General features: G+C 40.9%; 1 protein-coding gene across 8 annotated transcripts in view; it reads left to right on the top strand.

Moving 5' to 3' along the window:
- ANK2 (ankyrin 2) overlaps positions 1–26457 on the top strand; it is a gene marked incomplete at its 3' end in the record, with an annotated part of 313486 nt that overhangs the window by 91001 nt on the left and 196028 nt on the right. For 2 of the 8 annotated variants that reach the window (XM_081020257.1, XM_081020255.1), the window contains exon 1: positions 20217–20413. The exons of 2 other annotated variants lie outside the window; for them this stretch is intronic. In XM_081020257.1, coding sequence (XP_080876383.1) covers positions 20330–20413 — 84 coding nt within the window. In that variant the 5' untranslated portion in view covers positions 20217–20329. Of the gene's footprint in view, positions 1–20216; positions 20414–26457 lie in introns of those variants that run through there. 4 more of the 8 variants (XM_081020235.1, XM_081020251.1, XM_081020245.1 and 1 more) reach the window with 2 other exon arrangements.

Below are 26457 nucleotides of genomic sequence, written 5' to 3'. Positions count from 1 at the left end.
ATTGCCACTCTAAAACTCTGGACACTTATTCGGTGTTGCACATGTCTCCCAGACAACCAGCACCAGGCTGACCAATGACATAGGTAATGCTGTTTGCAAGCTGACCCTGCCTGAACCACCATGATGGCTCCATGTTGTCTATTTGTATTGGTGCAGTGTGGAAAGTTGGATGTTATGCTTTGTTTTATCATGCTTTCTCTTATTTGTTTTTCTTTGTACAAATGAAAGTTAGCCCCTGGCTAACTAATAAAGTCTTTGAGCTTTGCCATTTTCTCTGTCCATCCTCCCCTCCTCTCCCTCCCAGCACTGGGGGCAATTAAGTGTTGTCACTAGGGAAGGATAAATGTACTAATTCACATGTGGCAGCAACTGATTTTTTTTGGAGGCAACATCTGACTTCTTTGGAATCAGTACTGCAATGCCTGAATGCACTAATGCATGTTCAAAGCAAGGAGTATATGTCATCCCTGTATCTTCACAAATTGGCCATGATCTCTACCTTTCTCACATGAGCATTAGTGTGATCCCAGGCACTGTGGTATGCATGTGAACACTGCAGAAGCTTGTCTTTCCCACTAAATTGTTTCCCTTACTCCTAGCAAAAGACAGGAGTGAAATGCATTTGCAATTGGACCTGCTTGTGGGGCCTGTTCTTTTGTACACACACTCTTGAGCAGCAGAGAATCATATCTTTAAAAAGCAGTTATTATACTCCTGCAGGTGTGTGTGAATGGAGGAATATATTTCATCCATTGTCTCATCATCTCAGAAGCCTTTTACAATCTTAGCCATCTCATTTATCTTCACCTCACAACTCATGAGCCTTCTTCCTTCACTTCCTCCTTCTCTTCTACGGTCATTTTTAAAGACCCATTTTCTCCTTAGTAAAGACTTTCCTGAGTAACCTTAGCTTCATTTTACCTGTCCCCTCTCATCCATCTTAGACTCTTCTGTCCTGTAACCGCCACTGATTTGTCTGTCACCATTTCTCTGCCAACCTTCCTTGTTTAAAAACCTTTGTTCTGCATTTGCTCCTTCCATGAAACTGATTTGAGTGACATGCTGAAGCTATCCGTCAAAAGTCTGATGTGAAATACACACTGTCACTCTGATATTTTCCCCCTCTGCATTGCTTCTGAACTTTTATGAATCATTCTGCCTTCTGTCAAACAGGGAAGACCAGCACTCTTCAGCCTAAGGCAGCACTTTAACTCTAAAGACTGGGAACATCTTCAGTTATACAAAAACTATACATAAATAAATAACCTAACCTCTATGACTTTTGAACAGAAAGCATGAATGTGTGTGGGGGGGAGCTTTTGTGTGGATTAAAATGCCTGAGGAAGGAGTACCAAGGGATTACCATGGTGAAAAGAAGAAGTACCAGAGAAGGATTATGTTTAGCTCCACCCATCTTTGGGTGAGTGTTTCGTGAGATGTAGCAACCTGGGTGGGAGCTGGACTGCTATTGGGAACAGTATATTTATGTGATTGGTGGGTAACAATGTGTGTGTGTGTGTGTGTGAGTGTGTGTGTGAGTGAGTGATGTGGTTCTGTTAGTGAATGGTTTCATTGTCTCCTGGTGGTGTTGCAGTACATTTTTTTGTGGAGTGGAAGGAATGATTGGTGATTGAGAGGGAGGTGTCGCAGTGATTGGATGATGCTGTGTTTGTGTGTATTGATGGATGTGTTTGAGGTGGGAGGGGTGGTAAAATGGGATGTGATATTGGGTGAGTAGTAGGTATTGTATGATTTTTGTAAGAGAGAATTTGGTATGTGTTAGTGGGGTGAGTGTCATATATCGTGTCAGGATGTGCCTTGGCAAGAGAGAGGCTGAAGAGGGAAGGCATCCATGACTCTCAAGTTGTGGTCAAAATGTGCTGCTATGCTTTTGATTTTGGGGAGGATTATATTGTACAGTATTACATGTAGTGGGGTTTAGTGCAGAGAAGGAGAGAGGTTTAGTGGAAAACACTGCAAGTCATGTATTCATTGAAATAAAACCTACGCTATAATGTTTATCTTCTGGACTTGCTAACAACAACAACAACATTTACACCCCGCCCATCTGACTGGATTTCCCCAGCCACTCCGGGCAGCTTCCAACACATATGAAAACACAATAAATTGTCAAACATTAAAAACTTCCCAATACAGGGCTGCCTTCATATGTATTCTAAAAGCTGTGTAGTTCTTTATGCAAAGCATTTGGATTAAAAGACTCAGGATGAGCCACTTGGTGGGGGTGGTGAGGGAGGGGCATGCAGCAACCACAAGAGGCTTCAAAGTGGCAAGTTGGTGATAACTCAGCATAGCAAGATCAATAAATGCAAGCCAACACCTAAAGAGAGTTAATTGCATAAAATCTCCAGAATCGATGGCAACCACATTCCACAATGTCAAAGCTGCATCAAATGTCAGTTTGGTGCCTTTGCATTGGAATTTCACATTGAAACTTTTTAGTGTTTGATGATTCAGATTTTTGGAGAGGATGAAATTATCTTCCACTTATTCCATTTATTAACAAAACCATTTCAATGTCGAAGCTGTGTCCATCAGCCTTCTTGCATGGTTATTGACCTGTTTGGCCTATGTTGGCAGAAGGGTACTGTTGGCAGCTGATAGCATGTATCGTGTAAGAAGATGAGCAAGTATCTGTTTACAATATTGATCTGGCTGTGGCTGCTAACCAGGATAGATTCACCACCATGTGGATTGGAGCTTATTCATATGCTTTAGCTTCTATATTACCCTCTGCTCCACTATGTATTGTGTGACACAACTATTGTTGTTTCTTACATTACTTGACCATTTGTAAACTGTTTCTCCTCTTTCTCTTTGTAGTCAGAGTATATGAGCTCATCTACTTTTTACTCTAAATCAGGTGTGAATCCACCATTTTATTCTCCTTCCATGTATGCATTGGGCTTTGTAGATAGGTTGAAATTGGCTTCCTTCAGATCCATATTGATTTGCCAGTGTTTTGCGATAAGCACCTCCCTCTCCCCTCCCTTCTTTCCCTGCAACGTTAATGTTTGAACATACCTGGCCAGGATTTAACTGGTCACCCCTCATTTCTGCTTCCACCACCCTTAAAAGAGAGAGTTGGGAAACTTCTGGCTGAACTCTGAGGGACACAATTTCCCTTTATCCTCCTGCACAAAACGGAGGGAACTTCCATCAGGGAAGCAGCTGCCACAGTGCATTACTCTGCAGCAACAGAAAGAAATATAGGAGGTATGTGCAGCCATGAACAATTTTGTGCAAATCAGATGTTTAGGACAAAAATTCCATGCAGCACCTTGCTGCCAGAAGAACTGACCCCCAAAAGGGAGCGCCGTCTGAATGCAAATGGGGGCAAGCATGCAGAGCAAGGCAGATTACTTTTCCTTTCCAGATTTTACAGGAATTGAGAAAGCACGCATTTAAAGGGGAAAATGTGTGGCATGGCCCTGAGAGGATGTCATGTGGATGCCCCTAAATTAGTGGGCAGACAGGTTCAAATCCATATTTTTCTCTGGTGTGGATATGCCCACTCTCCTTGCGCAGCTGATGAGGTGTGTTCTGATCCATGAAAGCTTATTTCACAATAAGCTTGTTACTTTTCATTGTTGTTGTTGTTTTTCTGCAACAGATAACACTCTCATTTGCCCCATAATAAGCAGTCCTTTGGGGCGCGGGTGGCGCTGTGGGTTACACCACAGAGCCTAGCACTTGCCCATCAGAAGGTCAGTGGTTCGAATCCCCGCAACGGGGTGAGCTCCCGTTGCTCAGTACCTGCTCCTGCCAACCTAGCAGTTTGAAAGCACATCAAAGTGCAAGTAGATAAATAGGTACCGCTCTGGTGGTAAGGTAAACAGCGTTTCTGTGCGCTGCTCTGGTTCGCCAGAAGTGGCTTAGTCATGCTGGCCACATGACCCGGAAGCTGTACGCCAGCTCCCTCTGCCAATAAAGCGAGATGAGTGCTGCAACCCCAGAGTCGGTCACTACTGGACCTAATGGTCAGCGGTCCCTTTACCTTTACCTTTAAGCAGTCCTTTATGTCAACATCAAAAATAATTCTGGCAGATTCTTAACAGCAGTTTCACCACGGGGGCATGTCAAAGTGTTCCTGCAAAGAGTCTCTCCCCAGTTGAACCTTAATTGGTGAGGATGGAGCCTCCTTTTTATATGTCCAGAGGTTCCAGTCCAGTAAAGGGGAGCATTGTCTGTGCGGCTTCTCCACTGTTGTCCTGTAAAGGCACAGTTTCCCTTTTTCATGACAGGCGTTGCTGTTCCACAGTCATAGGGTGCATGTGGGGCTTTGGAACATAGTTTGAGAGTTAATCATAGGTCAAATGGAGGAGACTTCTGTTGGAACTATATTGAAATTAAATGGTTTGTAGAGCTTACTGTGTTTTCAGAGCCAACCTTATACATGCACAAATAAAATGTGCATTTTACTCTGTACTTTTCAGCGCATACCTTGGTGCCAGACAACTAGTAGAAACCCACATGAGGAGGAATCCCAAATAACTTTTAACAGAAGGACCTTTTCTTTTCTTTCTTTTTCTCCAATGAGCCCTTATTAGAAGTCTCCATAACACCGTGTAGTAATGAGTGGATGTAGATAAAACACTTCTAGGAACTCTAAGTTCATGGCCATTTGACCAGGGTAGCAAATGCTTGTTTTCTCCGTGCCCTTGCCCTGCTGTAATTCCATCAAAGTCTGGAGAATAAAAGGCTTTTTTCCCACTTCCTAATAAAAGAAGCTTTTGTAAGTGAAGAGAGCATTCAGAATGTCCTACAGTGTCCGAGAACATATCATTCTTTCCTTTTGCTCTTATTGTCTATACTAAACCAGCAGTAGGCTTTCAGCTTTTCTCAGCCAATGGGGATATCTTCCCCAGTTTTAGAAACAGTTCCTAATTTTTTAGCGATGCTTTTCTGAGAAAAGAAGAGCCTTTCCTCCTTCCAGTCAGGTCTTATTTAGTATTGATTGAGTGATTTTCTTTCCATTTCACATAGTTACTTACGGACACATTTAGGAATTACTTTTAAGCAGGGGTCAACACCATGCATTGGTAGCTACTTGTTAGGGCCTACAGCCCAGCAAAGGTCCCATGGCCAGCTGGAGTACTCTTCTGCTATTGCTGCTTTTTCTTAGTGCAGTTCCCCCTCCTTCCCTCTGTTGTGGGAGTGGTCATCAACAGCTGTTGTTGTGGCTCAGGCACCATATGCGCAGCACCTGCCAGTCCACCGCATCACCAAGGTTCAGGAGAAGCCGCTGCCTCCACTCCTAAGCAGTTGTCATTGCAGAGAACAGGAGTTCTCCATCAAACATCACTCCCAGTGTGGGAGATAGCATTGCTGCCACTCTCACTCTTTCTCACTTGCCTTCTTGATCTCTTTGCTGGCAACCATGGTGGTGAGGAGCAGCAGCAGCCACCATCTGTTTGCTGGCCCTCATTTGGGTGGGAACACTAATATTTTAGGGACACTTACTGAAGGAATGTTGCCTCAGAAACAGTATTTCTAAGAGCTATTTGGTGAGCATTTTGGGGGGGGGAAAGCTTACTGTCTTTGAAGAGATGTCTCTAGGCTTGTTATGCTGGTGTATGTGGACTGATGTGAATCATTATATTTTAGTTGTCAGCATTAGTTGTCAGTTGGGAGAGCCTCTTGGTAATTCAGCCATCACTCCTCCCAAAACACATGTCTGGGAACAACTGAGGGGCTCAGAACAAAATGGAGGACAGCAATCACTCATTTGTAAGAGAGAGGTGCAAAAAGTGCTGAGCTTAGTCACTTTCTTTGTTGTTGATTTTACTTTTGTTATTGCCAAAAACCTCTTTAACTTTCTGGACTTTAGCAGGGCAACAACTTAAACAGTTTTTGAGAAAATGGTGTATGGAAGGGGAGGCCAATTTTACAGTGTGAGTAGGTATAGCAAACTAGAAATAAAGCCAAACAGCCACAGATAAATGCACCCAGCAATACCTATTCTATATTGTTTTGCAAACCAAGTAAATACTTACCAATCAGTTCAGCTTCTGGGTCATGTCATGATCCTTTCCTGGCTCCTTCCTCCTACTCTGCTCAACTATGGTCTCTGAAGTTTTCCAGTGTTCCATCTGTCTTAAAAATATTTCAGTCTCTTTTCTTTCTCGTAGCTGAATTATAGCCCTTCAACTATCTGATTCCACAACCTTCTAATAACCCTATTTTCTAGCTTGACTTATATTTTCAGCCCCCTTCTCTATCTCGAGCCAAGCAGGAGGAATATAGTCTTAGTAAGTATTTATCCTTAATTGATGTCAGAGTCCTCAGATGAACCTCTTGACTCTCCTGTGCAAAACCTCTGGAGCAAAACACTCCTCTTAAACTTTTGATCCACCTTTGAACAGCTTCCTGAGTAAAACTTCCTATTATACTTTGAACCTTCTTACTAACTTTACCACCCTTTACACAAGAGCCAAGCAGCCAGCAACCATTTTACAACCCAGGTTTTACAGCCAAAACCCCCAACACAAAATGGCTGAATATCTGCTTCCTTCACATCAGCAAAGAGCACCAACATCAGGGCACCGACATGCATATAATTTGAACATGCTGATTCAAATGCATAAATGCACATTTATAAATAACTACTGGAATTTAAATAGAAAGAGCCTGGTGAAATGGTTGCTACCAGGTGACAGTTGAAGAGGAAGAACCAAAGTAATCTAGTCTCTCAACAGAGTCAATAAACTGATTCTGCTTCCTCCCTCTTTGCGGCAGACTGATGCAATGGCCATGGTCAAGTGACAGCACGTGGAAGGAGAAGCCCATGGAGGTGGTTTCCCAGCAGAGCTGAGGGAGTGACTCTGCTTCCCCACTGTTCCTCTGCTGCAGCTTGAGGGACTGTCATTGGGGCTGGAGGGCAGAATATGAACATGATAAATATAATCCAGTACTCAGCCCTCATTTTGAAATCAAGTTCCAAGACATAGATACAGTGCGAGTAATTGCTTCAAATTAATTCCTGAAATCCTGTTGCTTCCCTGTGTTCCCTTGGCCCTTAGTTACTAAGATTAAAAACTAAATATGATGGTCCAGGACAGGGCTGACTCTGGTTTTCTTCCTCCATGTTCCCTTAGGCTGAGGTGTGGCAAATAACTTTGTGCAGGGCAGAACATGGACAGGAGGATGTTGCAGGCTGTTGCATCAGTGAATGTAGGGTTTGCTTTAGGCTTACTGAATAGGAGATAAGCTGGGAGGGGACGATCTTGTCATGTATATTTACTGTTATTTGAACTGATTCTCACCCCTTTGCACATGAAAAGGAATGTAGAATTGCAGTGATGCATAAAACTGGCATTATCAGATGTGGGCCTGCTATAATCAAAGAATCCTATTGCTCTGAATCTTATGATCAGCTATGAAAAAACAACCTGAGCTATTGGAAGGAGTCATGTGTACTGTCTGCAGGCATAGCAACCACTGGGTGAAGTTAGCACAGCTTTGGTGCAGTATGGATCTGATTCACAACTGGAAATCTTTCTGACCATGCTGTGGTCTTTGTTTCATATTTGGGTCTCATGTTATGCTTCAAATTGCATGTTCAATTCTTCAGACTAGTGCTAAAATACCATATTTTTTGCTCTATAAGACTCACTTTTCCCCTTCTAAAAAGTAAGGGAAAATGTGTGTGCGTCTTATAGAAGAAGCCAGAACAGCAAGAGGGATTGCTGCTTTCACTGGGCATCGATCCCTCTTGCTGTTCTGGCTTCTGAGATTCAGAATATTTTTTTTCTTGTTTTCCTCCTCTAAAAACTAGGTGCGTCTTGTGGTCTGGTGCATCTTATAGAGCGAAAAATATGGTACCTATTAGCATTTTCAAATGCTCCAGAAAGAAACCCTGTGCTGATTTTCTTCCTCAATTTTGAAAGACTAGACAATGTGCTCAACCCATTCTCTGATGCCAGCTCGTCACAGTGTGCACTCAGCATTCCACAGTGGTTTCAGGGCTTAACTTGAACCAGGGATGAACCTTAAAACCTGTTTTCCATTGAAGAAGTGATAAAAATGAGAAGACTTCCTCTCCCCCTCCACATCTCTTTCTCCTTACTATTGAGTTTTCATACTTATCCTGCCATTCACCTGCAATTAAAGGAAAAGGCTGCCAGAGCAGAAAGTGTTATTTCTTGACCCTCAGGGTCGTTTCCAACACTACAATCCTACGATTCTATGATCCTTGTTGGAACTCTTGATCTCTGCTGGGGCCTCGCTTTCCTCATTCATTTGTCTCTCCTGTTTGTGTTATGACTGCCACATGGCATTTTATGGTACAGCAGAGGAGAGGCAGCTTATGTTGTGAGTTTATGCACAATCTTTCATTGCCATTCAATTGTCTTTGGTTGGTTAATGCTACAAACAGCTTCTTATTATATAATATCCAAATCCTTTTACAAAAGCGCCTTCAAAAATTTGATAGGGGTATTGAGGGTTCTGACCATTTGCCCAGAAGCATTTAAAGCAAATAATGCAGTTGCCTGATCCTGTACCAGATATAAGAGATCAGATCAAACGTTATACTGCTGATATATATACTTTTTTACCCCTTACCTATGCACGTGTTATGTATTTATTGTATCCCTTTGTTCATATCAATCTCTGATTTATTTTGATTGGAAAGGGACTACTCAGTGACTGATGCAAACTGGAAAAAACACAATTTTTTAGTTTACTTAATATCCATACTCTGGTTTCCCGATTGAAAACGAAGTGGCTTATAACAGAAATACAAATGCAGCAAAACCCAAACAATAAGAACACATTTTATTTATTTTGAAAAATAATCTCCCACCTAGTTCTCAAGGCTGCTACCAAACATTATTAGAAGCAGACTGAAAGAAACACAAACCTTAAAAAAACAACCAGATTAAACTCATGTTAATAAGTTAACAGAGGGACGTGGGTGGCGCTGTGGGTAAAACCTCAGTGCCTAGAACTTGCTGATTGTATGATCGGCGGTTCGAATCCCTGCGGCGGGGTGAGCTCCCGTCATTCGGTCCCAGCTCCTGCCCACCTAGCAGTTCGAAAACACCCCTAAGTGTAAGTAGATAAATAGGTACCGCTTTATAGCGGGAAGGTAAACGGCATTTCCGTGTGCCGCGCCGGTGCTGGCTCGCCAGCTGCAGCTTCGTCACGCTGGCCACGTGACCCGGAAGTGTCTTCAGATGGCGCTGGCTCATGGCCTCTTGAGCGAGATGAGCGCGCAACCCTAGAGTTGGGCACGACTGGCCCGTATGGGAAGGGGTACCTTTACCTTTACCTTAATAAGTTAACAATATCCAGCTCTTTTTTTAAAAAATTATAGGTTCAAACAAAAAACAAAACAACCTTGCCACAGAACCGAGCAAAATAATGGAAGAGTTGCATTTTAATTTGGTATAGAAGGTTACCACAAGGTCTTTGGCACCTCATAACTGATCAATGCTGGCTCCTTCTACTGTGACTGGCCTGGGAAAACTCTAGCCTGCCAGAACTCTTCACCTGGCTCCCAACACTCCCCTGAAGCAAACCCCCTTCCTTACAGTTTTGTTTCCTTTTAATAATAGTTGCTTTATTTACAACTATACAAGTAGGACATAAGTAGAGGCAAACAGCAGGTGCTCCTGGTTCCACATATCAGACCCACAGAGAATCTTATATTGCTTTCATCTTTCAGCTACTTCACAGCGTCGCCTCTGAATTTCAGTCTCACCTTGTGCTAAATTGCTATTCTGAATGTTAACCTTCTCTCATGTGTGTGCAGCTTTTGTCTCCGTTGTGGCGTAATGGGCATGAGGGTCATGTCTTCCGTGCTTTTCAGCAGATCTGCACCGATTGGTGGGGAGGTGGGCCAGGCCTATTTTTCATTCCCATTTGGGTAGGGGAGGTTTAACAGCAACACTGTTCAGTGTCAGCTGAGGAGCAGTGGGTGAGTTTCATTCCCCCCGCCCCCGTGCCCATTGGGCATGGGAACTGGGTTTTCCTTCCTTCTCAGCTCATCATCGGAGAAGAGAAATCTTACTTAAAGGCCTATGGGAGTACTTGTGTACTTGGGTCATCACAAACCAGCTACAATTCCATCTATTTCATTCCTAGCATTAAAGTACAGCATGAGGAAATGGGGAAAAATACACGGATCCTTAAAAAGTAAAATCACAAAATCAGGTCAGGCTAAAATTAGCTCTACTGACAATTCTAGTCACCGTATTTTACATATTTTCCCAACATGTAGTGAAGAAAAATGTTCCATAATTGAGCAGCCATCTGTTGAAAATATTTGTCATTCATGTGCCGTCTTACCTGTCAACTGTTTTGATAATATCAGTGGGCACCATTACACTATGGGCACCCAAAAACGTGTGATCACGGAGCCCCAAAAGTTGTGTTTTGGGGTTATCCATGGTGCTAACATTGCAAAAGCATAAAGACTCCCCGTTCTCTGGAAGCTGCAAATGCCATCTCATTGTTTCTGCAGAAATACTCCTAGTTTGCCCAACTTTTCTCTAGCAACAAGTTGTGATCTGAAAGCCCATGGAAATTGAAACTGGCTGTACTTCTGCATTTTTATTTAATAAAAGGCCTGCTTAGAAGTCCGCTGTCTGCTGACATGGAAAAAAAATGTGGCTTGAAAATAAGGTTGACCGGTGACATCCAGAGAGTCCTCACTGGGATATATAACTGGTTCAAGAATAAGGGGAGAGGGTCATTGAGAGGAGGAGAATTCAGGATTGTAAGTGCAATGTGTGTGTGTGTTATATCCTCTTGCTTATGGGGGTCCAATGTAGAGCCCACACTTTGCAGGCAGAGGGTCCCAGGTTGTGATCTGCAGCACCTTCAGCATGGGCCAGGAAAGACCATGAAATCTGGAGCACTGTTTACAAGGCATAGAATGCCAGGGCTGCATTACCTGACAGGGAATCTTCTGGGCTTAGCCCTGTGAAGACTCGTACAAGAACAAGACCTGTTATTTTGACTACCTCAACTTAATATATAGACCTCAAAATATATGCCAGCCACATGTGTTTAAGAATATAATACCTACAGCACAACATGCCTAAGCACATAAGCCCAAGTGATTCCAATAAGGTGTCCCAAAATATGATAATAGACATTTTAGTAATTTCTCTACCCACATTGAAAAATTCAAGGAAATTGCTGCATCTTAGGCAAACCTTAAGTCCATAGATGTAAATGGGCTTATTCATGCTTAACTCTAGAGAATATCAGGCCATAATAGTGCTTAATAAATGTTAAAACAACAAAGGGAATAATACACACAAGTTATTTATTTAAAACATTTATATGCTGCTTAATATTTTAAGTCATAGGCCTAGTTGCACATGCTTCTTACTGTTGAAAACATGTTTTGAGATTTCACCTGTCATGATATTTAGCAAAGAGATATAATTCATTTCACTCTTAAAACGAAAAAGAAGTCAAGGGAAAAATAAAGATATCAATAGTACTTTAAGGAATATTTTTTCTAGTCAGAAAGTATCCCACACCAGGTGTCTGGTTACTATAGCAATTATCACTTGACATGTGATCAATATGGTAATTATAGGGTGCCAAAGACTCCATTCACTTGTATTTCTGAAAAGATGGGGGTAAGTTTGACCCCTCAGTGTGTTTGAGACAAGTGATGCCCCCATATGATATGGCAGAAAAGGATACTCTGAGTTTATAGGTTTTATTTTAACACTGTAGACCTTGCATGGAATTTGCCTTTCATATATCTTCATTCCAGCACATTTGTTATTCCTGTCTGCATTTGATTGTCAGCTGGACAGTGTAGAATTTTTCATAGTGCGTATATGTACATTTTTACTCCATGACAGCCTTGATACACTGAGTAATATACATAAAGTGTAACCTGTAACAGAATATTGCAGCATATACTCATTCTTTAACAGTAACACTTCCATTCAGAGTTCTGGCTTGTGAGCCATGTTCTCCTCTCAGATACTCTAAGCTGTAAGTGCTTAAATTTAGTCATAACTTGTTTCCTCTCTCTGCCCACCATTTAATCCCCCCCCCCCCCGTGGATGCTCAACATTCACTGGCACAATTCTTTTGCAATGGTAGTCTCTTAGGAAAAAATGGAAAATATATATACAGCAGTTCTGTTTTTGGTGCTGTCCAGTGTCTTGGTGCTGATATGCAAATAAGGGAAACTGAAAATATGCTCCGCTTTTTTGTAAGATTGCTTATAATACTGAATAGAATCAAATAATATATAAATAAACTTTTAAAGAATGGGTATTGTTTTATCACACCCGTGTTGAAGCTATGCCGAATAGGATGGATCCAAGGAAAATTATTTTGTGCTAGCCTTTTTAGCTGCAAATTATTATTAATTTAATTGAATGTGATGTGTGTTTTTAAATGAGTATGAAAACATTATCTAGCACAACTTCCAGCTTCTCTTCTCTGTTCCCCGCTCCCCCATCTTGAGGCATTCCTACAGAGATGTACATATTTTTCAATTGGTGGAATATGCTTAAGTGGAGGGTTATGTGAAATCTTAAACTTAAATGTGCCTTGAAATTCCAGTTAGAATTTGGCTTAGCATTTGATTTATGTTCATTTCAGAGCATATATGAGGTGCTTTTGTTCCATTTGAATTACTAGTAATAGATGTAAATTAGCAATATGTACTGAATTAAAATGTAATCTCATTATAATAAACAGTTTATGAATCATCAAGCCAGTAACCAAATATCACTACACTGGAAGGGAGGTCCAGCTTGAGGCTTTGGAGGTCTGAGTATGTGACATATGGTACAACTAAGGATTAAGGTGATTTTGTAGCTCTAGTGAGTTGTGAAATAATTGAGTATTTAGTGCTTGTTATCTCAAGGCCTGCTGCCTTGCTCCTACATTGTCAACTGAGACCTCAATTGGACAAATTCTTGGAGAACGTTGCTGTTGTTTTTATTTACATACTGTTTAATATCAAAATAAACTTCCAAGTAATTTACAACATATAAAAGCCAGTTACACAAAGATTAAATATAAATATCCACAATTAAACTGCACAATAAAATAATTCAAAATACAGCAATTGAAACAGGGTATTTAGACAGAAAGATCAAGGGATATCCTTTGTGAACAGATGCATCTTCAAAAGCCGGCAGAATGCCAATACAGATGGGGCCTCTCATACATCATATATCAGTAGGGAGTGCATTCTGTAGCATTATAGCATTCTGTAGACAAAAGGCTTATCTCGTGCAGCATCTTATTTCCCATAGTGACCAATCAGAAGCTGGACATGAGCATGAGCATATTAACTCATTCCTGTTCTTGTGCTTCAGAGACTGGTTTCAGAGATATGCTGCCTCTGATTTGGATGTATTGTATAAACACCTTGACTAGTAGCCATTATCACATTGACCACTATGGGAAATACTATGCTTGGATAGTTAGGCCTTTGGTCAAACTTACTATGTTTAGTTGCTGATCCAGGATATGTGGAATACTCTCCCCAGGTAGATTCGCTTGGTGCCTTCATTATATACAGTGGTACCTTGGGTTACATACACTTCAGGTTACATACGCTTCAGGTTACACACTCCACTAACCCAGAAATAGTACCTCAGGTTAAGAACTTTGCTTCAGGATGAGAACAGAAATTGTGCTCCGGTGGCGCGGCGGCAGCGGAAGGCCCCATTACCTAAAGTGGTGCTTTAGGTTAAGAACAGTTTCAGGATAAGAATGGACCTCCGGAACAAATAAAGTACTTAACCCGAGGTACCACTGTACACCTCTAGGCACCAGGCAAAAACATCCCTCTTTAACCAGGCCTTTTGCTGATTTACATCCAATGCCCTTTTAAAATATGTTGGGGGAGGGTTTTTGGGTTATTTTTTGTCTTTATTTTTATTGTGTATTTCGTGTTTTTATGGTGTGCTTTTATCCTGTGAACCTCCTCGAGACCTGCAGGTATAGAGGGTATACAAATTTAACAATAGTAGTAGTAGTAATAATAATAATAATAATAATAATATCACAAAGAACATAATTGCTGATGTCTTCCATCACCCAGTATGGAGATTAAATTCAGACATTGTCAGAAAAGGTGAGTGAATGATATTTCTTCACACAATGGCTACTAACTTAGATGAGTTTAAAAACATTAGTGGAATCTGCCTTTCCTTACTAGTCATGATAGCCATATAGAAGGACAGTTGCTGAGGAGTAACAGTGGAGATGGATGATTGTCTGCATGCCCAGGTTTTGGAATTCCTGAAAGTACAGTGGTACCTTGGGTTGCAGACGCTTCAGGTTACAGACACTTCAGGTTACAGACTCCGCTAACCCAGAAATAGTACTTCGGGTTAAGAACTTTGCTTCAAGATGAGAACAGAAATCGTGTGACGGCAGCAGGAGGCCCCATTAACTAAAGTGGTACCTCAGGTTAAGAACAGCTTCAGGTTAAGAACGGATCTCCAGAACGAATTAAGTTGTTAACCTGAGGTACCACTGTATATTGTTTCTTTTTCTTTTTCTTTTTTTACCACTGTATATTGTTGACTACTGTGAAAAGCACAGGACTCCTCCTTACATTATAAGGGAATCCAGCTGGTTTTAAAAGACCAGATAGCAATATCTGACTTTTGATTCACTGTTCCTCAAGCTTTCTTTTCGCACAGCTTCTACTGTAAAGGAGCTTCAACAAGAGCAGTGGTGTAGTGTACTGTGCATTATTCCTGCCTACCTATCTGTCTCAATTACTGACTCTTCCTGTAATGTACTTGTTGAAAGCATGGGCATTGCTCCTGGGATTCTTACATAATAGCTTGTAGAAGTACTGATTTCCTAGATCCTTACAGTCTCACTTTGGGCTTCTCCCCTTTGGGAGCAAAATAATCTAAATCACCATTTTCTTGAAGATGCAATTAAAAATAAGTGTCTTATCCTGCTTACTCTCCTCCCAGCCTGATTATTTGATTAATTTGCTGATAAAATGAAGTTGGTCTCTGGCATTCCATGATTTGCACTATTCAATTGTTGTTTTCTTATCAGTCCTGGGCAGCTGCAGCCTCAGGGTTTGGTTCAAAGCAACCAGCAGAGCTCTCTTGGTAAGAGAAGTTCATGGAAGTCCCAGATGACCATAATTCTAGACAATTCATTAGCTGGAAAAGAATTAGTTAATATGATGAGAATTCTTTCCAATATCCAGTGCAAAGTGATTAACAAAATTGTAGCTATGTGAATTTTGAGGATGTGAAATTTACATTTATTCATAAGAGTCTGCTCTTTTCATGATAGCATCTATCACAGCAGCAGTCTGACACCTAAAAGAACAGAACACAAAACTATTGTAGTCTGGGTTCAATGGAGCAGTGATCAGAAGTCTGATATTTTCATAATGTTCCTTCTAAAGTTTAAGTAATGACATTTCAATAAAATATGAAATAAGCCAAATTTGCATAAAGCCTCACTTGGTAGATGAAATAGCCATGCAATATTTTCCATGTGGTTGTGTGCCTATTTAATTACAAAGTCAGAATCAGTGGATAGTTCATATTGATGACTAAGGGAATCAATTTAACCTAAAGGCAGGCCAGGCAGGCAAGTTGAAAAATACATTATTCAAGCATAAACTGATTAATAGGCATATAAATAGTTCATTTGTGTAACACATCTCCACCAACACCATCTGTATTGCTTCAAATAATTGTACTGATAAGTAAGAAATATTGTTATTTTGGAGAAAATATTCAAAACTAATGGTGCAATCCTGTATATGTCTACTTGGAAAGTAAGCCCCACTGGGTGCAATGAGGCTTACTCCCAGGTAAGGGAGTTTATGATTGCAGCCTCAATGAGAGATGGAAATCATTTTACTATTTATAATCCAGTATTGGACCAGAAGTGAGAGCTGGACCATAAAGAAGGCTGATCGCCGAAGAATTGATGCTTTTGAATTATGGTGCTGGAGGAGACTCTTGAGAGTCCCATGGACTGCAAGAAGATCAAACGCATCCATTCTTAAGGAAATCAGCCCTGAGTGCTCACTGGAAGGACAGATCGTGAAGCTGAGGCTCCAATACTTTGGCCACCTCATGAGAAGAGAAGACTCCCTGGAAAAGACCCTGATGTTGGGAAAGATGGAGGGCACAAGGAGAAGGGGACGACAGAGGACGAGATGGTTGGACAATGTTGTTGAAGCCACAAACATGAGTCTGACCAAACTGCGGGAGGCAGTGGAAGACAGGAGTGCCTGGCGTCCTCTGGTCCATGGGGTCACGAAGAGTCGGACATGACTAAACGACTAAACAACAACAACACAATTGGACCAGATGTGCCTTTCATTAAGGTGTCACATTTGCTGATTTAATTTGTTTAATTTAATTGTTCTGGATCGTAAGTTCCTTGGGTTTGTCTTTGGTTTATGAGATATATAAACATCATCTTAATCCTGTGTTGGATTGTGATTCACAAGCATAGATGAAAATAGAGATAAGTGTGTCCTTCAAGCAAAATCAATAAAACAGTTGCTTCTGCATCTGACTGCATGTGCAGCATCCTATCATGGCAGCTGTTTTTCATCTGATCTACTTCAATCCTGTAGTGTGGAGCGTTAATGAACAAAGTTTGAATTAAAATATAGATTCCTGAAAATTTTAATTCACCTCAAGTGAATTGCCACCAACTTTGGTTGCTTTAAATAAGAACTAGACCAAATTCGTGGAGGAGAAAGCTATCAATAATGGCTACTAGCCATGATGGCTCTTTCCTATCCCCCACAGTTGGAGGCACTGTGCCTCTAAATATCATTTTCTGGGAATTACAAGAGGGGAAAGTGCTGCGACACTCAGGTCCTGCTTGTATGTTTCCCACAGGCATCTGGTTGGGCAACTAGGATGGGCCTTTGACCTGATGCATCACAGCTGTTCTTATGTTCTAAGTCTTGAATCAAAGTTCCAAGTCTCGAAGCAAAGACAAACAACCTGGGGAACAGGGCTTTTTTTTTTTCCAGGGGAACTCAGTTCTGGCACCTCTCAGGTGGGTGCCATTGCCATTAAAAGAGAACAAGGGAGGCATTCATGGTGAGTTCTGACTAGTGCTTTTATTCTTTTAAAAAAATGTTTAGGGGTACTCTCATTTTCCTACTCATATTGAAATACTGCCCCTTAATGAGGCCAAACTTAGATTCACAAAATATTTATGGCAATGCGTACCCCTGTGTCACCCTAGAAAAAAGCACTGGTTCTGACACCTCTTTTTCTAGAATAAAAACACTGGGAAACAGTGTGTATGTGTGTGTATATATATGTGTGTGTGTGAGAGAGAGAGAGAGAGAGACAGACAGACAGAGAGAGAATGAATAAGGGAGGGAGGGAGAGAAAGAAATGGAAATATTTACATGCACAAAAAGAAGAAAAAATCAGATGAATTAAAAATCAAGTGATGAAAATTAACTGCGACAAGAGCTTTTGCTCTGTTTCACTTGATGAAAATGCATTGATCTCCCATTCTGTAGTTGTGCAGTGTCCTGACATATTACTAGAAGATGATAGGAGTCTGATGAGTAAAAGCAATGGAGAATTGTGCCATTAGCAAGTTAACAGCTTGATCTCCGTACCCTGTGGTTTCCAACGGCCTCCCATGCATGAAGTGTGACAGCTTGTACAGCAATTTGCCAGGAAATGCTTTGCACTCAGAGACGTGGACAGCAGTCCACAAACTGAAATCGGCAAATTAATTGTAGTAATATTCTTTTAAAATTCCTTTTGCCTTAACAAACACTGGGACCACCAAATCTTTCCCACTTGGGGCCTCAGAGCCATCTGCTGACTGTTATAATCTCAGGCAGACTGGCAGCTGAAGACAAATGAGAGATAATTGAGTCATACATCATCTTTCAGTTTTATTTTAGGTTACCTGGGCTGAATAAGGCTGCAGAGTTGACCATTCTTGTAATCCCATAGGTGTAGCTCAGCCATTAAATGTCTGGTTTTCTATTTTCCTCGACTTTGCTGCTTTATGGTATCATAGAAATAAAGCTGTTGATGGAGATTAATGCATTGGCTTTTGTAAAACAAGAAACAGCAGTTAAGGCTAATTAGTGTGATGTACTTCAGTGGGTTTCCATATGTACAAATATTACTCTGTACATTTAATGTTTGTCAGAATATGATTTTTAGACTTTAGTCCTTTTATGAATTGTCAAGGAATATGCTTGGTTTTTCCAAAGGCGATATTGTCAACCACACACAACAAAAATAAATAGTAAATGCCAGGACTTCCTTATAATACCATTATAATACCGTTATAATATAATGTTAATTTAAGAAGTTCATGGAGGGAAACTTTTCTGGCCCTGTTCTCCCACTTTAGTTGCCTGGAAAGCCTCACAGAAGGTTCAATGGACTTTTCTGAACAATGTGCATTGGGGTCCATAACAGTTTCAGTTTCAGTTAGTTTTTGCTTTCAAAGATACATATTTGCCAATCCTTGCTCTGGAATACTTTCTGTAGAAATCACATTAATCACATGACGGTTATGGATACCATGAAGTGGACAGAACCTTCTGAATGACATTCTTTATTTGGTTTTTGTCCACCCAATTGTCTCTAAATAATTACATTCTAGAATAGGAGTGGCTAGTCTGCAATCACAGTCTGATTTCATGTGAGTGATGGGGGGAGAGAAATAAGGTGTGACTTTACTCCATACCTACCTAGTACAGGTCTGTGGCCCCTGACAGGTTACCCCTGAGGAAATGCAGTGCCTTCCGTACCTTGTAGCTTTTCGATAAATACTTCTCTTGGATGTGCTGTTTCTCAAACCAGCTTCCATACAATTTGAAAACGCAAGGCATGATTCCATTGTGGTGTAAACAGTTCAGGAAGCTTTTGCGCATGTGCTGCTGATGGTGCATGCATAAATGAAAGTGTCAGTCACTAAGAGTTTAACATGGGAAAATAAATCATTGTGTGAAGACATCCCCACACCTGCTCGAGTGGGAAAAGCAGTGGAAGAAAGTGACTTGTAAATGCTGTGTGTGTTTGTGCGTTAGAGACAGAGAGAGAGATGACTTCGCATCATTGGACATCTACACAGATGGAACTCTTGGTCAACTGGGTTTCCCAACTGGTTTCACCACTGAAATCAATGGGAAAGTTATTGCAAATATGGGAGCACAATCTGCACCTCAGAATTCCCTTGTATAGAAGAAGTTCCTGTATCAAACTGTGCAAATACATGGAGGTTAGATCCGTAGGTTCTAATGGTGTGTACCTTCCTTGAAGGAAAGGCCTTCCAACAGAAGGGGACTTTTCAGTCCTGGTTTTTCTATATGCATTGGGTCAGATTGCAGCATTTAGGGAATCACTCATCTTGTTTTGTTTATTGTGTGCAGTGCGTGCTTTAATTAAACTTTCTAATGAAAACAATAAACTAGTAATAATCAGAGAAAAATGGAAGGTCTGTTTTCCATAGTCATTTGTTTTCCTTTGAGGAAAGGAAGAGCTTATAATTGTGAAATGTCTGCTTTCTAAAGGACTTGGAAGCCCAAAGCAAAATAATTATCCACATTTTGCACTAATTTTAGTAAAATCTGTATTTCACTGTGACACTGGGGGAAATTGCCTAATAATTTTACCAGTCAGTAAATGGGAGGAAGACAAAGCAAATCCTTATGTATTATATTTTTCAGGAATTACAGAAGTTGGCACAGTGACCTAATTAAAATTTCACAGATTTGTAAGAAGGCACTCCTGAGCAGATAATACAGATAGGTGTGTGTGTGTAGCAGATATATATATCTGATATCTGAGCATCTATAATAATAGTAATAACAATAACAATAATTAATAAAAATAAATTTCCCACCCATCCTTCACTCTCAGGTCTCAGGGCAAGCTACATCAATACAAAAATGCAAGAATAACATCAGTTAAAACAATCCACAGTCAAAAGTATAGGGTTGATCCTAAAAAACGTGTGTGTGTGTGTGTGTGTGTGTTTATACTAACTAGGTCATTGTACTTGTTTCCTAAATTCTATTCCGGATTCTGTGCATTCTGCTTAAGGGTTTTTCTACAGTTAAAGAGCCAAGATTCTGTGATAATTGGTTAAATCAGATTTAACAATGCAGTCAGATAAACAGTTGTGGTAGCTGCTGCCATAGCAACATCATCGCGCTCACCCTCTCTGTGCCTGCGTCTTCTTTCCTCCGTCCTACCCTCCCCCTCCCTGCTCACACACCCCTCCTCCTCTCCAGCAAGTGACACATTTGCTAATGCTCTGTGTGTTTGAGAGGGTTTAATGGCAACGCTCTTTGCATTGAAGACTATTCAAAATGATGAATGAGGAAGCAGCTCAGAAGAGTGATGGTGGAGAGAAGTATAATGGAAGTAATCAGAGGAAGAAAAGACCCAAGAAGGTAATGTAAACGGACACAGCAATATGTGTATATGTGTTGTGTGTGTGGAGCAATAAGACAGTAGTAGTCCTCTGAAGTCTTAAGAATGAAGGTGTATGGATCACCTTTTCTGTGTTTACTCTGTGGAAGACCATATTGCCTGTTATTGTTTGCTTAATATTCTGAAAACATTAAGAAGTAGTAGTGTCTTAGTCACTAAGGCATTGTGGTATGTAGAAGCTACATGTCTAGGGTGTGAAGGTTGTAGTAGGAATGTGTTACCCACTGCTGATATCTAGGTACTTTGGCGATAAGGAAATGCTTTGGTTATTCTTTTTCGGAGTGTCTTGAAATGGTAGACAAACCTAATGTTAATCCGAATGGACAGTGACTGAAGGGCTTTTTTAAAAAGCACACAGCTGCCTGTTTTGTTGAATTACTATTGACTTTGTTATGCCTTGCTGCATTGGTTTCATTGCATGCTATTCCTCCTTTAAAAAAAGATTAAACTGTTTGATTGTGGCAAGAGGAATAGTGCAGGTGGACATGGCACTGGCTTTATTTCTTGTGGATGTGTGAATTGGGATTTATATCCTTTAACTACCTTTAGCTGAGATTTCTCTCTTTCATTCAAATGAAAGGTGCGAAACTACAAAAACCAACAACAACCACCCTGAGTTTCCTTTTCCCAGATGCCTGTAGCAACCAGATACTTGCAATACCCTGCTGCTAATGTGAAAGCGATGGAGGGCAACATAAAATACACAGCCACACCCAGCTTTTTGGCCAGGCTTTCTAAAGGTTTTCTGAGCTGCAACCCTATGCATTTTTACTCAGAAGTAAGTCCTACTTTTCCAAGGACAGAATGCATAGGATTTGAACCCCCAGGTCTTAAAATTAATCTTCCCACTTGGAAGTAGTTTCCTCAAAACAAATTATTTTGAAACCAGTTTCATTTAAAAAATGGGAGCAAACATGCACGTGCAACACCCCCCCCCCCGCATTGAAAAATTACTTCTATGGAAATATTATCATGCTGTCTGTCCTTCTCTTTCTCTCACTTTTTAATACCTTACTACAAGAGTAGCTCCTGTGAAAAATATCTTAGTCCTTAGGTATCCTTGGGGATACAGCAATGAAAGAGCTGCTATGCTTTGTAAGAAGCTGTGTAGCCCAAGGGGGAAAATGCAGCAAATGTTCAGCGATGCATCTCACAGTCATCTGTTGTAAACTTGAGTAGAATTTACATGATGTTGTAATATATCTTTCCAAAAGATAAGCCTCTGTATTTTTAGAAACTTGATAATATGTGTTCCATACAACAGAGATGAAAGAAAGCAGACCTGCCAAAGGTATTTGAAGTATGGAGAATTATCTTTCTTTGGTAGTGTGTATACGTTTTAATAAATTTAGGCTGAAATCCTGCACCCAGTGAGTAAACTCCATTGAACTTAATAGGAATTAATTCTGAAGAAATGTATAGGATTGTTCTGTGAGGATATGTCCTGATCCAGCTGACGGAAATTTTTTGATAAAAAGTTAAAACATGGTGACTCCACTTTTCTGTGCACTGCCTTAGTGTGTAATGTTTGATTTAGGTTGAGTTTCATACCTAGGCAAAAGGGAAGAGCTATTTACCTTTGTTTGTCCCAAATTAAAGGGCCATACATGTATAATGCACATAAATCTGTACTTGCACAAAAATGATCCTATCTGTATGGAAACCAATTTCCTACTCTTCTTAAGTCCCCTTCAGACCCCAAAATCTGAAAGATCACCTCCTTCCCTATAAGACCCTCTTGGGAGTTAAGATTGACAAAGGTAGCCATCTTAGTATTTCCATCTGCCTACAAAGTTTGGAGGGGTTGGTGGCTTATGAGAGGGCAGGGGTGCCAGCTCTTGGGGACCATGCCCCTTTGGACCTCTCCTATACTTTCAGGCTGGGGGCCAGCACCCCCTCCTCCATGTTCAGAAGGCACAGAGGTGAGTCAAAGAGCTGACTGTGGCTTGGCTCCAGTGTCTGGTTCCTTCCCCTCCACAGCCTCCTGCTGGTGGTGGCACCAAGAGGAGGTGGAGGAGGAGCCACTGGCCGTTGAAGCCACACGGCTGCCATGTTCAACTCTGCCCTAGGCTCCTCCCGACATCCTGATGTTGTGTACAAGATGCCAGGACATCACACATGTGACATTGCCACCTGCCTTCGACCTCCCAAACTGGCACATCTGGGACAGAGGGCATTGTCTATGGCAGCTCCTAAGCTATAGAATTCCATCTCACAGAGGCATGTATGACACTTCCATTGTATAGAGTCTGCCATATGCTGAAGATGCCCTTTACCCTGGCCTTTGACACCCAAGATACATAGGGTGATCCACAACTAAGGTTTACCCAGAATGTGTCTACTCTGAGTAAAACTTAATTGCATACCGCCTATGTATTTTTAGGACCCGCTCTATTCTTCAGAATGTAAATTGTTTGTACTGATTTTAATCTTGTGTTTTTATATTGTCGTAACTCACCCTGGGCATTTATGGCTCAGAATCTAGCCAAATAAGAATGATGATAGCCAAGTAGAAAAAGTCTTCTGGGGCTCACCTTTAGCCTGTCACCATACACCTGGTGCTGGCTTTCCTGGATGCTGATGGGATTTCTGTAGCAGGGTTCCTTTTCTACTCATGGAGGAGGCTCCCCATATGATTAGGAACCAAAGATCACGAGTAGGGCAGATTCTTGTGGAAGTGCTCCTTTGCATGCAGAGGGTCTCAGGTTAAACACCCAATCTCTGCGAGTGTCTCTTGCCTAAAATCCCAGAGACCTTTTGCCAGTAAGGGCAGACAGTGCTGAGCTAGATAGACCAGATAGTCCTAGTATAAAGCAGGATTCCACTTTCCTATAACACAGGTTTTAAGGACAGCTGCAATTAGATTAGGGTGGTCCTTAAACAGAAAAGGTAGTGTTAAAGAACTGTAATGATTAAGTGATCTTTTCATTTTCATTATTAATTCTAAGCTTACAACTTCATTGTTGACATACATGGATCTATTTCTCAGTTTAAACCCAGCTTAACTTGCCTGCTCTAATATATTCCGTTCTTTTGTCATCAAAATGAATTCCCAGAGGAGTAATTAAAGTTGTATCCAAATACACTGACAAAACAACTCCTTGCTTTTGTATCAGATCTCTTAAAATTACCATTATCAGTAACCCTAGCATAAGTTTGATAGAAAGGACCTTGAGCCTGGGAGCTGACGCTTCTCTCAAGAATGCAAAGAACACAAAATGAAGGAAACTTTGGCAATAAATTTCTAGGTGTGTTGATGTCTTCGTAGGCATAGCAATAAAAATTCCTGGCATCTTGATCTAAAAACGTATAATCAGAAGGAATTGCCAATGGAATCAGTTCCCTTGGTTTGAGCAGCTTCTCATAGGAACCTATGAAGCTGCCTTAAATCATATCAGCCCATGTCTCACCCACCAGCCAACCCATCAAAAGAAAAAGGCACCCATACCAGCCACTGCCATGCTCACAGATCGAAATTCTACACACCTTTCAGAACAGATTGGGGGCTGGGGTTCCTGTCCTGGCACCCAGTGCAGGCATATTCAATATGGAAGAGACTGAGTCAGGAACTGAGGAGGAAGAACAAATATTCCCTTATGCGTTGTGGAGTTTTGAGGGGACACTTACCTGTGACCTTGAGTGGGCACCATAGGAGGCACTGATGGATGCAGCAGGAGCTGCATTGGTGGCCCCTTGTTATGTAGAACTTTTATGCTTTTGCAAAGAAACAATATACATTGTAAAGGAAAATGTGTGCTCAAATCCTTGGCTGCAAGCTGAAATGCTGAGTACATCAGTGCCATAGAAAATAACTCTTCTTTCTATTAAAGTGTTTGGAAATTCCATAGTTTCCTTAACGTCTGGAAAATATTAATAGAGTTTCCAGGAACGCATCTACACAACATTCTTTTCTCCTAGTATTATTAAAGAACCATAAAATATTTATTGTATAATGAACAAATGGAGTAGCTACATTTTGTAAAAAACAAAAACAAATCCAATGTTGCAGTTCTATTTCCTATGATAAAAATAAGTTACGCAGTCTCCTTTCCTGGGATTAGACCTACTTATCACACTATCCCTAGAGGCTAACATGTGCTATTGCTACATTAACCACAAAATGGCATTCCAGAATCCAAGTGCTTATATGGGAATAATATTGGCCTACTCTTAATTTTTTAAAAAAATATTTAGCAAGTCAAGTTTGCATTGTATTAATATGCCCAAGGATGTGGGCTCTCTCAAAAAATAATTTGGGCTGGATAATAAATTAATTGTTTGTCATTATCTTGGCCACCCCCTTCCACTCCCCTGTCACTTGTTAGGGTTGGGTCCCAAAATTTGAATGCTTTGTTTTGTAGGCTAAATTTAAGTATTAATGTTTCTAGGAACAGTTTGTGTATTATTATTATTATTTTTAAATAATTGCTTATGCACCATTTTAGCAAGTTTCCTTGAATCAGTATTTTGCCAATTGACCAGTTTGCTTATAAAGTGAGTACTAAACTTCCACTCTTGGTCTACCTTCTGAATTGAGTAGCATTGCTTTGTTACTTTTGGTTTTAATTGCCCTCTGGACAGCTTCCCTCAAATATTTTTTTCCACAACACTAGGTTTCTTCAAATCAGGCAGTAGCTGTTAACACTATGCTTTGCTTGACTAGCTTTCTGGACCTCATTTACTTCACCAGACAACCCCGTCTCCAAGGGTTAGTTCAAGGGGGGTGGCCAATGTATGTCATTTCCACCAATCTAAACACAATGCAAGCTTTAAGTGGGACCATATCCTCCTGGGTGAAGGAGAAGCGGTAGAATAATAAAGAGCAGCATATGAAAGGGCTAGCTGTAAATCTGAATAAGCAAATACAATGAAATAGAATCACAAGCCTTGCATTAAATCTTCATTCTGCAAGAGTTATGCAAAGGAGGGAAATGAAGGAAAGTATAACAGCATTTCATTAGGGGTGCATGTTTAAATACCCAAACATTTAAAGGACACTTAAGCCAAATTGTGCATTGGCTTTTGCCTGGCCTTCCATCTTATGGTGTTTCTGGGTTCAGGGTAGTATAGCATACAACAGGGCATTGGGAGATTGAGGTGTTTGTTTTTCCCCATCTTTAAGCCATAGGAAAGAGAATAGGCAGAGGTCAGGAGAGATGAGTACATCGGCTGGGGAAAGGAGGTCCATGACCACATAGTCCAAATAGGTGAACCACACATTTTCAAGGGATTCCTAGTACGCAAGTTCTGGGGAGTTGGGAGGTCCACACTTTCTAAGTGAGATTAGTTACAAAATGATACTGTTTGCAAAGGGTACAAAGGCAAAAAGTTTGAGTGTTACAGCCCCTTATTGTTGTATTTTGATAACATAGTGTGAAGAACTCAGTCCTGCCATCAACTCATGGCGCTGATCAGCTTTTAAATTTTATGTTCTGGTGCTCAGCAGTGGAGGGCCAGGTGGTTGCTATTTTTAATTTCCAACAATGCCTCAGAGCAATGCTTTATCTGAGGCAGTGTGAGCAACTGAAATGATGGTCACCCAGAGGAACAGTGCCACTGAGCGAGCCCACCAGGAGAGAATTAACATAGGATGTGACCCACCAGTGGCCTTCCAGGTGGCTGGCCCTGACTGAATACTTTAAAACCTGATAGGCTGGTACAATAAACTTAGCCACTCATTTCATGTTTCTCTTTCAGATAGGTTGATTTACAGTGCAGCTAGTAATTACTGGCATTTTAAAAGTTACACCTGGGTCTTTGAAGAACTAGGGTCTCTCAGGTCCTAAAGGCTTGCCAATGTGCTCACAGTGCACTAGTTGTATAATTTCGGGAAAGGCATGAAATAGCTCAATTGGGCCATACAGTTGGGTCAATATATTCGGTGAGTATATTGTACAGTATTACAATGTGTACTACCAAAACAGGTTTGATACTTTGGTGCTTCTAGTTTCCCCTCTTGCTACAACCAAAACCCCATCCCTTTGATATTACGTTGCATGCAGTC

The sequence above is a fragment of the Podarcis pityusensis genome, assembly GCF_964106645.2.
Source record: "Podarcis pityusensis genome assembly, chromosome: 9".
NCBI classification, from domain to species: Eukaryota; Metazoa; Chordata; class Lepidosauria; order Squamata; family Lacertidae; genus Podarcis; species Podarcis pityusensis.
Note: the sequence above shows the minus strand (reverse complement) of the source record. Positions and strands in the feature narration are given on the sequence as shown.